Below are 14,690 nucleotides of genomic sequence, written 5' to 3' on the forward strand. Positions count from 1 at the left end.
GAGTAAGAGCAATTCCTTTGCTAGGAACAGAGTGGGGTCAGGCAGTGTCTGTGCCAATCCAGCTTAAGTCTTCTCAGCTGAATTAAAATTCTCTTAAGAGCAATCCCCTTCTTTGTCAGCTCATTGAAATACTAATTCAGGGAGCTGGGAGGCTCCTGAGGCTGCAGACAACTCAGAGGATCCACCTCCAAATGGGAGGGATTTTTACTTACCTCCTACCTTAAGGCACCACAAAGCAGGATGTGAGGGCAGAAGCAGCCCCCAGACTACATGAAACTCACACACAACTGACAAGAGAGTTGCAACTCAGCATAGCATTCACAGGCTGGTTTCCTAAGGGGGTGGGTCAAGTACTGGGATGGGCTGCCCAGGGAAATGGATGAGTTCCCATAACTGGAGGTACTTAAGAGATATATGGACTAAGAGACATGGTTTGGTGGTGGGACCTGTTAGGTCAAGCTGATGGTTGGACTCAGTGATCTTGAATACCGTTTCCAACATATGATTCTATAGTAATCATCTTCTATTCAAAAAATATCAAAGGACACAATGTTTTTCCATAAGCTTAGAGCTCTTTGTATTCAATCCCAGCCTGCGAGTGGCTGAGACAAGCCAGTTCTGCATCCGCATCACCCCCTCCAGCATCACCCTGGTGCAGAGCTGCGTCCAGACACCTCTGAAAACCTCCATCCTGCCTGGATGTGAGTGAGCAGGGGGTGCCAGAGTTGTCTCTCACTATCTGGTGGTCATAGGCAGCTTGAGGTGGGACTTCAACCCCAGGGCCTTGTCCACCACATCAGGGGGCTGCAAGTTGTGCCACTGGGCGAGGGGACGCCGTGGGTTGGACAGCATATCAGACCAGTGCCTCAGCTGGTTACCTGTGGCCCGGCAGCCCAGGAAGAGTTTGCCAATGGGCTCATTCTTGGTCACTTTGTCATAGTCCCAGACGGAGATGACCACATCCACGTTCTGGTGGGGACACAGGAAAAGCTGTCAGTTGGACCTTCATCAGAGCAGGGGCCTGCTCAGCCTTGGGCACTGAAGGGAAACCCACCTGAATCTGATTGAAAGGCACCTCAAAGACAAATGCCTCATTGAAATAAGGGCTCAAGGTATTTTTCTTCACACTCGTCTTCTTCTTCTTCCACTTCTTCTTGTTCAGGATGAGATGCACCTTAACAAAAGGATCTGAGGAGAGAAAGGACGTGCCTCCACACCAAGAGTCCTAGAGGTTTTACAGTTCTTGATGCTATCATTAGCACTAGGTAGAGCAACGTGAGTGTGAGCAGACCCTGCCTACCTGATAGCCCGTGGGAGTCCATCCGCTTCAGCTTCTTGGCCTCAAGGATGAGCACTGTCAGCTTGCCGGTGCTGGGGACATAGCGCAGTGAGAAGCAGATCTCACCCAGACGCTCTTGCTGATAGAGAGAGGGGCCAATGAACTGGGGGAGCTCTCAAGGATACCCACTGCTTTCTCTCACTGCAAGGTGGTAGAAAGAGAAACAGCACCATGTCTCTCCCCATGGTGTGTCCCACCTGCTAGGACCAACCTCCACTTTGCTGGCCACCACTAGGTCACTCCACTGCTCGATGATGTGCTGCAGACTAACACTGGCCAGGGGCAGGCGGACCTCACCAATGATGTTGTGCTTGGCAAAGCGGTTGAAGTCATAGATCTGCATCACCAGCATGGCCTCAGACACCTCTGCCTGGGGCACCTGCAAATGAAAACCCAGCAACCCGACCTTACTCCCTGCCACATGCAATGGTGGGACAGACACAACAGCAGGTTTTTCTGTTGCTTTCCCATCCTGGTAGCAAAGGAATTCTCAAGAAAATCATCAGCAGTTGTTGCTTCCTACCTGGAAAGTGAAGGTCTCATTGAAGACGGGGTTCAGGGTCTTGCGATAAACCTTGGTCTCATACTTCTTTCTCATATCAGATGTCAGGTAGACAATAACATAGGGATCAGATGTGCCCCCATTGTCCATGGCCTTCAGATCAGCTGCCTGCTTCACACCAACTTTCAGCTTAAAAGGAACAACGTGTGAGGTCACTGTTCAGAGGATAGTGACAGGTGACAAGAAAGCAAGTGCAGCAGCAAGGAGGATGTCATCCCACCATGTCAGTATGCCAGCTGAGTGCAGAGGTGCACCAGGTATGTATGACTGAGTCCTGCAGGGCACCAAAGGACTCTGCCAGAACACAGCCTTGCAGCAGCCTCACCTCCTGTGCACGGAAGTTGTACTCCAGAGAGTACTGAAGCCTTCCTCGCCCTGTCTCCTCTGGGCCCTGCTCCAGGTCTTCCATCTCGGGCTGCACCTGTGGCAAAGAGCAACACAACCCTCAGGACAAGGCTCCAGAGCCTTGTGTGTTTCCCCATACTATGTTGCATGGATGAGACCCCCAGATCTACTGCAAGCCCATGGTGACTAAGTTCACATTCTTGCTCTCCATCCTGGTATGATGCATCGTATGGGTCAATTTTCCCTAAAATCACATTTAAAAGAGCCTCCCCCACAAATCCCAGCCCAATTCTACATCCACAAGCAGTCCCATCACTCTGGGCATGTGGTGGGGAGATGGGCATTATGGAGCAAACCTCCCTGCTAGGAGAGTAGCAGGGAACAGGAGAAAGCAGGACTCACAAGGCTGGCTGTGGTGGAGCCACTGAAGGCAAGCAAGCCAACTTTCTCCTTCTTCTTGGGCTTCTTCTTGCCACAGCAGCACCTGATGATGCAGATGAGGAAGAGGAGGAAGAGAACAGCCACTGCCACCGCCACAGCAATGAGCGCCCATCTGGGTACTGGTGCAATGAAGTAGACAGAAGAGTTAAAAACAAACAAAACCACACAATGTGCATTTATAACCCCCTCCTCATGTTTCAGCATTACAAAATTGTGTCTTGGGGCTTGAGCTTAAAATCATGGAGAAGATCACAAGGATCACCAAATCCAACTGCAGCCCAACCCCATCATGTTCACTGAGCCATGTCCCTCAGTGCCACTTCTACCTATTTCTTGAACACCTCCCAAGGACAAAAGGCAAGCACAGCTGTACTCACGTGGGATGTGGCTGACAAAGCCATCAAGGAAGCCCGGTGGAGCTGTGGTGGTAACCACTGGGCTAACAGGAGGTGGGGAGGCCGTAGCCCGGCCATTCCTCTGTGCCTTGGCCATGACAGAGTGCAAGTGACCTGAGGACGCAAACAAAATGAACAGGGTGGGGATTTCATATTCAGAAGTTCACATGCTGCAAGCAGCACAGAGTTCTAATGAGAGTAAACACAATTAAAATGTTAAGATAAAGCCCAGAGTAAGCATTTAGGGCTCGGCTGCTTAGGAAATGAAGTGTGAAACAGAGTGGAGCAGTCCCTGCAGGCAAGGCGGACTCTGCTCAAGCAGTATTTTAATTTAATCCCCACCTCCTCTAAGCAGCCAGTTCCTGATGTCATATAGCTTCTCCTTCCCCTCTTGCAGGCTCAGGCTCAATTCCATCACCACAGCCAAGCTGTGTCTACATGCCAGGTGGCAGCAGTGCCACCACACTGGCTCACAAGCTGAGCCAGCCTAACTTGTGCACATGGCAAGAACCAGGCAAAGACTTCAGTTTGTTCAATTGGATGCTGAAGCAAGACAGAGGATATCTCATGCTAGGAATCTCCAAAGGGACCAGAAAACACCCCTGGTAGGCTCGTGGAGGCCAGTCTCTATCAAACCACAGCCCAGGGCACTCCTCCCAGTGCTGTGACGAGGGCCAGCAGGTATGCAAGTGTTTACCTTGGCCACACCAGCACCGTGGGTCTCCTCACACAGGGATAATCTTTAATTTTTTAACAAGGAGGTTTTGCTGTCTGTAACTGCAGGGGTAAAGAGTTGTTCTTCATCTCCACTGGGGCAGTGGGACGCGGTGTATATGACTTGCCCAGAGCCATCTATATGGGACATCAGTGCCATCAGGGATGAATCTCAGCTCACGGTCTTCCCAATGCAATTTTATGGCTAGTTCCTCCTGTCCCTGAACACAGAAATCAGCAGCCTGGTAACAGACTTGTGCTATTTAGGAGGCTCCGGTCCACAGCTTCAGGTTGTGACAGCAGGTAGACGTAGGAGCAGGGGCAAGCAGGTGCCCACACAGCACAGATTCAGATGTTTCATCGTGTTTTTCCCACCATACCCTAAAGGACTATCTTCCATCAGCCCCTGTTAAAAGGAAAAGCTCATCCTAGCCCTAGGTGTAGCCCAAGCCACTGTTTTGGGGCAATGAAGACATGGTTTGGGAACACTGAGCATCCTGGCTTCTGCAAAAGGTCTTAGAGAGCCCTGTCCTTCTCCCCTAAACCCAAAACCAGACTTACCACCGTCTCGTTTCCAGCCTCAGTCTCCTTTTCTCTCTGTGTGGTCTCCTGCTCCAGCCAAAGTGCATGGTAGGAACATGCTGGGGACAAAAAAATCCCTGCCAGGAATAGAGCTATGGGCACAAAAGAGACATTGGCTTTCCCATGCACAGTGCAGCCCAAACTGGAAAGTCTGCTTTGCCAACCCAGGAACCAGTGGGCCCCACCTTTCTGCTGACCCAAGCGGTGCTCACGCAAGTGAAAAGTCAGCAGGGAACTCCCAGCCTGAGCAGGAAGAAAAAGAAAACTGTGCTCCTGGCTGCATAAAACTGCCCTGGAACAATTCAATTCTCCAGGATATCCCAGTAGCAGTGTTAGGATATGCAGAGCACATAGCTCTGTGCGCTTAGCACAAGGGGTGAATGCTTGGTCAGAGGTGATCTCAGCAGCATCCCCATCTCACATTTACTCTTACACATTTCTTCCCCTGTGGTCCTGCTGCATGGAGAAGAAAGAAGTGGTGTGGGGATATTTAGACACCAAAAGTTCAGCACTCAGAGGACAGTGAGGCACAGGCACAGGCTGTCCAGAGAAACAGTGGATGTCCCATCCCTGGAGAGGCTCAAGGCCAGGCTGGATGGGGCCCTAGGCAGCCTGAGCTGGTGGGGGGCAGTGAGTCAGTGGGCTATAGGGTCCCTTCCAACCTAAGCCATTCTATGACACTTTTTGCTCTGTACTAGGAAGAGCTGGAGGATGCACAGAAGAAATACACAGGAGAAATCTGAGATGAAGGGAACATGTCCCATACAAACACTCAGGGAAATAGGGTTTGCATGTGCCTGCTGAGTACTTCAGTGGTGCTGTCCTGCAGAAGCGAAGCATTTTGGTGAAGCAGTATCGCATGGCAGCAAGACCCTTGTTGCAGCCTATGCTCTGAGAGGTGGTTTAATAACACGGGGCAATAACCCCAGCTTTCTGCAAAGGGGCCTAAAAATGGCACATCAAAATTATAAATGTAGCAGGCCCTGTGCACACCCCAGAGCCTCCTGAATAGGGACTCCTGTGCTTTTGGGTTAAGAACAGGACAGCTATGCACACAAGGGCTAGGAAATTAGAGATGCACCTACAGAAATAAACCTAATTGCAGTGCTTGTGGGTAGCGAGCACAAATAGAATAAAAGTTGGCCAGGAGGCCAATGTAGAAATGCAGCCAAGCATGCAGCCTGCCCACAGTGCTGACTACAAATCCCATCACGCCAGGGGAAGGGCTGTGCCTAGCACGCAGCTGCCTGCTTCCTGCTGGCCTCAGAGAGATATAAGCAGCAGCACCTGGGTGAAGTGGAGCAGAGGACTGGATGCTCCATTAGACGCGGAGACAGCGCTGGTGGTGAGTTTGGACCTTTGTTCTAGCAAGCCCCAGCTGCTTCTTTCCCAGCTGGAGGCACACTGCATTTGCTCTTTGCTACACTGCAGGGAGCTGCAAGCATCCACCTCTGATGCTTTTTGATGTGTGTATATATATATATACACACATGGTGCTGCGTGCATGTGTAGCAATACACGTATCTGCATAAAAGCTGCATGTAAACAATACTATAGGAAGATAAAGAGGAATGAGAAATCAGGCTTGGTCTTCCTGATTTCAAGGGAAGGAGTAAAAATTAATAGGCTTTCTCTCCCCCCGCAAAGAGCAGCTTGGCTCCACCTCTCGTTTCACTTTCACTTTAAGGAAAGGGAAGAGGAGCCCCAAAAACACAGCATATGCTAAGAGCTCCCACTTGGACTGAATCTCTCAGGGGACATTTGTACCTTCTGAGATATGGGCTGGAGGCTGTTACCCCACAACTCTGTGGGAGGAGAGCCTTCCCCACACAGGATATGGGTGGAGGAAGTGGGGTGATGCTTTGCAACACAGAAACAGAGACATCAAGCTCCTCTGGCAGATCGTGCGCCTATATACACTACATAGAGAATCTGTGATATATAAGACCTGTGATGTATAATATATATATATGTCCCTTAATATAACTCCTTTCCTGCATACCTCCAAAGGGATCAGTGGATGGGAGGTGTTAGCTCTTGCAGGGTCTAACAGTGGTTGCTCAGCTCAGCTGCATGAGCAGGCCAAGGGCAGAAATGCAGCCAAAAGGTGAATTCCAGCCATGCAGTAGCAGCTCAATGAAGTGGGCATGTCAGTCTTAATAAAAAGCCTGAAAAAATGAGGTGAGGTAGAGGAAGTCTGAAGTCCTCCAGCAGCAAGCACAGCAGGACAACAAGGAGGGGGAAGTCTACACCATGCACTTTCTTTCTGGTCTAGGCACACACAGCCTCCCACTCCATTGATCAAGTAGCACATTAAATGAAACATGAGGTTTTAACTCCCTTGCCAACTGCAGCACATATGTGCAGAGCCATTATTGCCTCCTCTATGCCTCAGAGAAACCCCATGGCATATCTGTAGGAGCTGTGGGAATGGGAGCCATTCCCAATCCACACGCTGAATCCCTCAAGTCCACTTAGAACCAATCAGTGCAGAGAAATGAAGCATATGATGAGATGGTTACAGAAGCCACAGGACCTGGTGCTCAGAAATAGCAGCACACAGCATCCCAGGGCTGCAGTCTGCCAGACAAGGGTAAGGCCAGCCCTCACAGATATCTGTGGTGTAAGGCATCCTGCATGTGCAGGGTTGGTGAGTGCTTGTTCACCACACACCTCAACTTGTGTCTTTTACATCTGCAATCAATTTTCAACACAGCGATCTTGTTTATATGTAGATAGAAAATCATCTTTCAGACAAAAACTACCAGGAATCACAGTAAAGAAGCAAGCTAGAAACCTACCTACAGGATCTTTCAGGTCTTTTATTACATGCATCAGTTCAATTATACATTTTCTCTCATTTGAGGCTGAAATTGGAAGATGGCAGAGCCTGAAAGCACAGTCATCAATACCGATGTGAAACAGGTAAGAGCTGCTCATTACAAATGCAGATGCCTAATTTCCAAAGCACATTTTGAAATGCCACTGCAGGAGATGACACAACCTGAAACTTTGGTGGCCGAAATTTTTTGTGCCTTGGATTGCACAAGTGACACATTTGCTCACATTTAATTTTGGAGTGGCCAAAGAGAAAACAGTAGTACAAAGACAGCTTTCATCAGTCTCTCTGGAGTGGAGATAAAATAAGAATCAAAGCACCAGGACATGCAGGGAATGCCAGCAATGCCCAGATCAGTATGAGCAGATGACTACAGTGACTACAGCTGTGCTGTGCCACAGATGCACAAATTATGAAGCAATCCTCTTCTACATGAGCTGTCCTCAGAGCACATTGCACTTACCAGACAGGTTGGCATTTCACAACTGCCTGCTCCAACCTCAATGACCTGCAGATGAAGATCAGGTTTTGTACCTCTTCACAGAAGTCTCTCTGGCATCAGAGCCAGGAACCATGACATGAGTGATGCTTCCAACACCCAGACCCACCATGTCACACCATTCCATCCCAAGGCTCTTCCATTGAGTTCCCCCAACCCTTCTTCTATCTCACCTTGCAGAAAGATCCCAGTGAGGCACTGGTCATTGCAGTGACCACCAGAGCTATCTTCAACTTGGAGGAGGAGCACCAGCTCTACCTGGAGAAAGGAAAGGAGGAATATGTGAGGCACCAACAAGCCAACCAGGACAAGCCCCTGCCCCCAGGCACAGCCTTTGCCTTCATCCAGGTGAGCTTCAGGGCACACATCGCTCCCAGCACAGGGTGAAAACAGCCTTCCTGCCCCCAGGTCTCACCCTTTCTGGCTCCCCACTCACCCACCCCATCTGACGACCACATGATTTCCAAACAACCCTGAAAAGCCATCAGTGGTGCACATTATAAAATGGTCTGTTCCCACAGGCAGCACAGTACGTGAATAAGAAGATCCTGGAGAGTAACCCAGAGGAGAAGGGCCTCTTTGACATCCTGGTGCTCTCCAACAACAGCCCAGAGAGTGGCATACGCATCATCAACAGTGCCAAGCACTATGGTAAGGGTGCCTATCCCTGGGGGTCTGCCCCCTCAGTGTCCTCTCCCCAGTACTGCATCTATGGGAAATACAGAGCCAGGGAAAACATGCAGAGATCTAGAGAGATGAAGGAATGCTGCAAGGAGGACACAGCCCCATAACAGACTTTGTTCATGTTCTCTGTCCCAAGGCCTGGAGATTTCCAAGTTCTGCTTTGTCAGTGATGAGGACTCCACACAGTACCTGAAGTCCCATAGGGTGAAGCTGTTCCTGTCAGCTGACAGGACAGATGTCTGCAATGCCCTCCGAAGAGGTTTGTCTTTCTTTTCATCCCACCTTCCCAAATCCACCACACTGTTCCCAAATAGCCCTGCACCAACAGGCAATGCCAGAGTTCATCCTGTTATGTGGGAGAGGGGACAAATGGCATCTTGGTCACCAACATAGTCTTTAGTTGTTCCATTTTTTTTCAGTTGCCATCTGTAGCCTACAAACACCAGGGCTTGTCAGAAGCCTTCACCATTAACTGAATTAATTGAATGCTTCATGTATAATTCTGACTGCAGATCAGCCATGGGCTGGTCATTCCATGCCTGGTGTTTAAACCTTTCAATGACTTCCAGGGTTTTGTGAGGATGCCATAGCAGTTTCCTTTTTTGGTACGTACAGAAAGAAGTAAGCACATGCTTGACCTGGATCTGAGTATGTGTAGTTCCTGACAGCTCTAATGGGGTTAATCTCCTTATTAATTTGATTTGGTATGAGCACATAGGCTGGCCAGGGTCCTTCAGGTCAGGAGCAAGCCAACCAGAGCCCAGACTTCCCTTAGCTATGAATCTTGAAGCCTCATAATGATCATCATTGCTCTAACAAGTGTCTCATCTGGGGCCTCAGCCCACGGATGAGAGCAGGCAGGAGCAGCTTGTAGGAAGAGATCTGTAATTAAGCCAATTACCCCAATCAACTGGAGGTGCCAGTCCCTATTACTCACAGCACAGAGTGCTAAATCTGGGCATTAGCACCAGGCTTGGCAGAGGGACTGAACACCAGGAGGAGGGCTTCCCGTGCATTAACACCCCAGCAGTTATCCCAGCAGCCCTCAGCATCTATCCAGTCAAATCAGCAGCTCTTCCTTGTGCTCCCTAAATAATCCAGCCTTTGAAAGGCCAGGATAACCCTCATGGAAAGCATTCTTGATGAGAGCCCAACCACACCAGTGTCTTCCCATAAGACATTTGTGGTGTTAGATATGACCACAGAGAAGAGCTGCCCATGTGCAAGATGCCTAACGACGTGGCATCTCTCATGTCCTCCACAAACCCATCTTGCTTCATCTCACAGGGGTCTCGGCAGCACTCATCTTCCAGCAGGAGGTGCAGGCCACCAGCACCCCACTGCGTGTGGCCTTTGATGGAGACGCTGTGCTTTTCTCTGATGAGACAGACCAGATCTTCAGGGAGCAGGGCCTGGAGGGAGCCATGCAGTATGAGCGGGCGATGGAGGCTGTGCCTATAGGAGAGGTGAGCAAGGTGACCACAGTAAGCATGTCCTCTGTTAGGGCCTCACCACAGGCAGCAAAAAAACAAAACAAAACAAAACCCACAAATCATTATGAGTTCCCTTTGCATTTACTAGTCCTCAGTCCCTAGGGTGCCTGATTTGGAGTCCCACTAACATGAGGAAATAGCAGATTGAACAGGCTGAGCAGATGTTTCCATGTTTCCTGTGCACTCTCAGGTGTCTTGGTACGTTTGCAGGGTCCCATGAAAGCCTTTGCCATGCACCTGGGGAAGATACGCAAGAAATTCAGCCAGGAAGAATCCCCCATTCGGACCTACCTGGTGACAGCCCGCAGTGGCCGGGACATGGGCATCCGAGCCATCAAGACACTCCGGGAATGGGGTCTGGCCATCGATGAAGCCTTTTTCATGGATGGGGCTCCCAAGGGTCCCATTCTTGCTCAGATCCAGCCCCATATTTTCTTTGATGATGGCCTTCATAACATCCAGGGGGCTCAAGATGTGGGTGTGCCCTCTGCATGGGTCCCCTCGTGCTGCTGATGAACTAAGAACCTGCAGCCTTCCTTCCTCCTCTCCAGTAGATAGGAGGAGCCAGCTGAAAGCAAACCTGGTGGAAGGGGAAGGAACCTGCAACAAGAACCCCAGGGGATGAGAGTATTGCACAGGAACACCAGCTACCAGGGAAGACCTGATGTTGAGTCCTGCTCCTGACACAAGATCCTCCTGGCCTCAAAAGCCAAGGGATACAACTACTGCAGGAAGAACAAACACCCTTTTAGGAGACCCACACAGCCCCTGGAGCAGCAGCATCAAGACCAGGGATAAGGTTGCAATACAGGTCCCTCCAGGAGAGGGCACTGGAGACAATCAACTGCAGCAGCAACTAGATAGAGAGTAGTACTACAGGCAAATACTCCACACCTCCAAACAGCAAGGGCCAAAGCCTGAGCTTAAATAGGGATGTGGATGGAGGGCATAGGTGGAGGTTCTAAGTGTGCCTGTTTAGGGTAGATGGGTCCTGAGAGCCCTGGCGACCCTGAGTAGGGATGTCTTTTTTTTTGTAAGTTTTGACTTTGCTTCTTATGTTTCCAGTCAGAAAGCAACCCCCAAAGCTTCCCCTGCAGTGTTTTCCCTTTTTTCCCTAAGGCTGGATGTTAGGAACTGCCACTAGAGGCTACTGCACTGCCTTGCTGTCTCCCATGCTGTTGGGGAACATGGTGGGTCCCAAAAGCCATCACCAAAAAACAACCATTTGGCCCCACTCTACCTTGAAACTGGAAGTTCTCTGCACCGTGTTAACTTCCCACCCATTTCTTCAAAAAGGAAAACAAAAGAAATAAATAAATAAACTGAAATACAGATTTTAGGGCAGACTACAGAGAAATATATATATATTTATATTGCTGCTGTTTTCAAAGGATTTGTCACTCTCACTGATGCTTTTTCCCCAGAGTAAACAAATAAATAACAGTTGTGCTGGTGTCTCTGGTTGAGCATGCTTAGTGTAATATCTCAGAGCTGCTTTGCAGACATCAGGGTTTTTTGTCCTGTTCTTACTCAGATATGCACATGGGGGGTACATCAAGCTGGGCTTTATGCTGCTAGGACCACAGGAAGCCTTCAGTGGGCTTTTTATTAGCTCCCTGCAGAGCAAAGGCCATCAAAACTCTCAAAATGACATTTTTTATAATATAACACCAGTGAGGCCCCATCCTGTGTACCATCACACCTCAGTGTTAGCTCCCACACATTCCCACCCAAGGGACGTTTGCCTCCTGGATCACAGAGCTGTGGCGAGGCAGCTGCCCCCACCAAAGGCCATGGGGTGGGCACTCGCATTCCCATCTGTGTCGCTGCTGCTCTGGTTTTGGGGCAGGTCTTGCTCTGCAAGAACTGCTGCTGGAGGAACTCACCTCCAAAACAACTTTTTTCCAAGTCTAGATGCTGAAATCACATGTCTAAAAGTAGCCACATCAATAACATCAGCTCCTAATCATTCACTAATAATGCTAAATACCTGCCAGCCTCAATCAGCTTGCAAACATTAATTATGGGGTGTTCCAAACAAGCAGGGGCAGATGTTCGTCCCACTTTTATGGAGGTCAGATATTGTCAGGCAAGGTGGGCCACTGTTGGAGTCTGACCTCACTCATCATGCAGGGCTTGGTGGCATCTCATGGTGGGGACTTGGGCCACCCCATGCTACTCTGCCCTTTTCCGATCTGGTGTGGTTTTGGAGGATGAGGCAATCCCTCACCCCCGGGTGAAGCTGAATTAGAACTGCCTCAGTCAACGCCTTGGGTACAGGGGATTAGCTGAGTCAAGGCTCTGGGGATGAGAGCACATGAGCAGTGGCAGAGTGCAAGGTGCTGAGGCAAGGGGAACACACCACGTGCCTTCCTCCAGCATTGTCAGGAGGGAGGATGACAACACAAAATGTGCCCAAAATGGGGAAAAAAGAAAAGGAAGCACAGAGTTTGGAGGATTGCATCACATAGGGCCAAGTGCTGCTGCTTCTGGCCATTGCCTGTGGCTTTCCCCACTCTGCTCCAAAGGTGGAGCATCAAGAACAGCCTCCAGCAAGTGCTGCTTCATTAGCCACCTGCTGTGTGGGGAAACATCTTGCTTCCATCTTACAGACACCTGTAATAAATTCATTAAGGGCTGGGACGGCAATGCTGCCGTCATTGCTTGGGATAATCCTCATGTCTTGGCTCTCCCAGGCATTTCCAAAGGTGCAGAGGGGGCTCTTGTTTTGGCCATTGCTTTTTAGTATGTTTTAGCACCTCACATTGCCCCAGCCAAAGCTACCAAATGGTGGGACCTCCCTGGGTACTGTCCCAGCACTCATGGGACACCCCCAGCACCCTAACCCTAAGCCAAAGGGCAGATCCATCTGGAAATTAAAGGAGGTCATTAAAAATTATGCTAGTAGGAAAAAGGAGAGAGATGGCCCTCACTATGCATGCTTGGAAATGCATCTCCTACAGGTTGGGAATTCCCCATGGAGTTTGAGGGGTGTCCATGACGTGTGATACCCTGTTCTGCTCCATTCCCCGGCATTTATCTCCCTGGTGCCTCCAGGGGCATTGCTCAAGGGATGTGATATGGGTGCATCTGTGCCAGTACTGTCCATCACATCCTGGCGTGGGAGGTAATGAATCGATGCCGTCATCAACTCTGCCATCCATCCCTTCAGCTATTGCTCCCTGTGCATGCACACACACATGCACACACAAACACACATACACACCAACCCCTGCCAACAACAAAAAAAACAAACCAGAAGTGAGGCAAACACCAGGAGCTCCCTGCTCCAGGGATGGTCCCCATGGTTGTTACCAGGCAAGTACCTGGAGCTGGTGGCTGTGGGGGCAGAAGGACAGGGATGAGGAAGGTTGTGTGAGGCCCCAATAGCAAAGAGGGGCTTTGGGCAGGGCCACGGGCACAGAGGATGCAGGGATGGGAGATGTGAGGTTTGGCTGCAGTCCGGCATGAGGGAGGCACTAGGGCAGTCTGCGGGCTTGAAGGCATGGTCCTAAGCATTTTGCTGAGTGAAACTTTTTCTTGTGGAACATAACTAAGGCAAAGCATGCAAAAGCTAGATGAGAGGTCCTCTCCAAGCCTTGGTTACAGGTGAGCCATCTCCACCTGCCACTGAGATTGGGATTTCGTGTGAAACACCTAATAAAAACTCCACCCAGCTAAACCCTGTGGCACTCACACTTATCATTGAATAGAACCATAGAACCATAGAGACATAGCATCTTCCCAAGGTCATTGCAGACATTCTGGCAGTGGAAGGATGCTTGTGTAGGATCCCAGTCAGCTCTGCACCCAAAGCAGCCCCAAGCAGCAGACTGACAGCATGAGGGCATGGGGAGGGGCAGATACTCCGCCTGCTCCATCACAGGCAGCTCTACTCTCTCACCCTTGTGTTGAAAACGTGCCCTCGTGCGTGAATTTTCCAAGAGTTTAGGAAATGGCACTGGGATGGGTGAGGTCCTGGCACAGCACCAGGAAAAAGTTTCCACGGCTGCTCTCGGGCTGGTGAAATAGGTGTTGCTGATTAGCTGCAGCCATCAGCATCTGCACTGCTGGTGCACAGTCACCACAGCTTCAACCATTTTGCCATGTACGCACCCAAAAACATAGAATCGTCAAGGTTGGAAAAACAAAACAAAACACTAAGATCCTCCTTTCCAAGCACCAACTCAACTCACCAAGCCTACTAACCACGTCCTCAGTGCCACATCTCCATGTTTCTTGAACATCTCCAGGGACGGTGACTCAACCACTTCCCTGGGCAGCCTGCACCACTGCATCACCATTTTTTTGCAGAAGAACTTTTCCCAGGACCTGTCTGGTCCTGCTGTTGTCACCTGATGAGAAGACCCCTATCCTGGTGTGTCGGAGCCAGGCTGCTCCTCTGTCCTGCGGGGTTGAATCATCTCCCCCCACACACACCTGGAGAATTCACAGGAGGTTGTGAAATGGTGGCCCAAGGCCAGGGGTGCGTCACTTGCCGCCCACATCCACAGGCTGATCCAGCACAGTGCTTGCCTCTGGATGGAGTCGAGAATAGGAGTGTCTCAAAGCAAGCAAAACCTTGTATTTGCATCAGGACAAACACCCCATGGAAATACTGAGGGAGCACAGAAGTGACACCTGGTGACTAGTGCTCAGTAAGGCCACAGAGCCCAGCACATGAATGCCTGAGGCCTCAGTACCGAGGGCTAAAGGTGGGTTAAATGCTCTAGAGATACCTCAAAACCTGATGTGAACACCGGCTCAGAGTGCACAGCCCCATTTGCACCAGCATGA

The 14,690-nt window shown here is 50.1% G+C and overlaps 2 protein-coding genes across 2 annotated transcripts; one reads left to right on the plus strand and one right to left on the minus strand.

The window, feature by feature from the left end:
* Window positions 1–735: 735 nt before the first annotated feature.
* On the minus strand, window positions 736–4,485 carry SYT8 (synaptotagmin 8). The gene is made up of 9 exons (XM_072338575.1): window positions 4,358–4,485; window positions 3,065–3,196; window positions 2,649–2,806; window positions 2,227–2,322; window positions 1,863–2,030; window positions 1,551–1,718; window positions 1,301–1,418; window positions 1,055–1,188; window positions 736–969 (listed from the first exon to the last, which is right to left on the minus strand). The coding sequence occupies exons 2-9, from the start codon at window positions 3,177–3,179 to the stop codon at window positions 736–738; spliced, it is 1,191 nt and encodes a 396-aa protein (XP_072194676.1). The 5' UTR covers window positions 3,180–3,196; window positions 4,358–4,485.
* Window positions 4,486–5,627: 1,142 nt separating this feature from the next.
* LOC140253031 (cytosolic 5'-nucleotidase 1A-like) lies at window positions 5,628–11,348 on the plus strand. The gene is made up of 7 exons (XM_072338355.1): window positions 5,628–5,723; window positions 7,245–7,303; window positions 7,897–8,064; window positions 8,238–8,367; window positions 8,537–8,659; window positions 9,688–9,866; window positions 10,104–11,348. Exons 2-7 carry the CDS (start codon window positions 7,259–7,261, stop codon window positions 10,404–10,406), a joined length of 948 nt encoding a protein of 315 aa, XP_072194456.1. The 5' UTR covers window positions 5,628–5,723; window positions 7,245–7,258; the 3' UTR covers window positions 10,407–11,348.
* Window positions 11,349–14,690: the final 3,342 nt, after the last annotated feature.

Source organism: Excalfactoria chinensis, chromosome 5, assembly GCF_039878825.1.
Source record: "Excalfactoria chinensis isolate bCotChi1 chromosome 5, bCotChi1.hap2, whole genome shotgun sequence".
Lineage (NCBI taxonomy): Eukaryota > Metazoa > Chordata > Aves > Galliformes > Phasianidae > Excalfactoria > Excalfactoria chinensis.

Bases quoted from the DNA above. Each gene is read 5' to 3' on its own strand.
- LOC140253031 (XM_072338355.1), top strand. From the start codon at position 7,259: ATGGCAGAGCCTGAAAGCACAGTCATCAATACCGATGTGAAACAG. The intron at 8,065-8,237 runs GTGAGCTTCAGG...CTGTTCCCACAG, and splicing joins CAGCCTTTGCCTTCATCCAG to GCAGCACAGTACGTGAATAA. The intron at 8,660-9,687 runs GTTTGTCTTTCT...TTCATCTCACAG, and splicing joins CTGCAATGCCCTCCGAAGAG to GGGTCTCGGCAGCACTCATC.
- SYT8 (XM_072338575.1), bottom strand. From the start codon at position 3,179: ATGGCCAAGGCACAGAGGAATGGCCGGGCTACGGCCTCCCCACCTCCT. The intron at 1,419-1,550 runs GTTGGTCCTAGC...TCTCTCTATCAG, and splicing joins TGGTGGCCAGCAAAGTGGAG to CAAGAGCGTCTGGGTGAGAT. The intron at 970-1,054 runs GTGGGTTTCCCT...TGTCCCCACCAG, and splicing joins TGCCTTTCAATCAGATTCAG to AACGTGGATGTGGTCATCTC.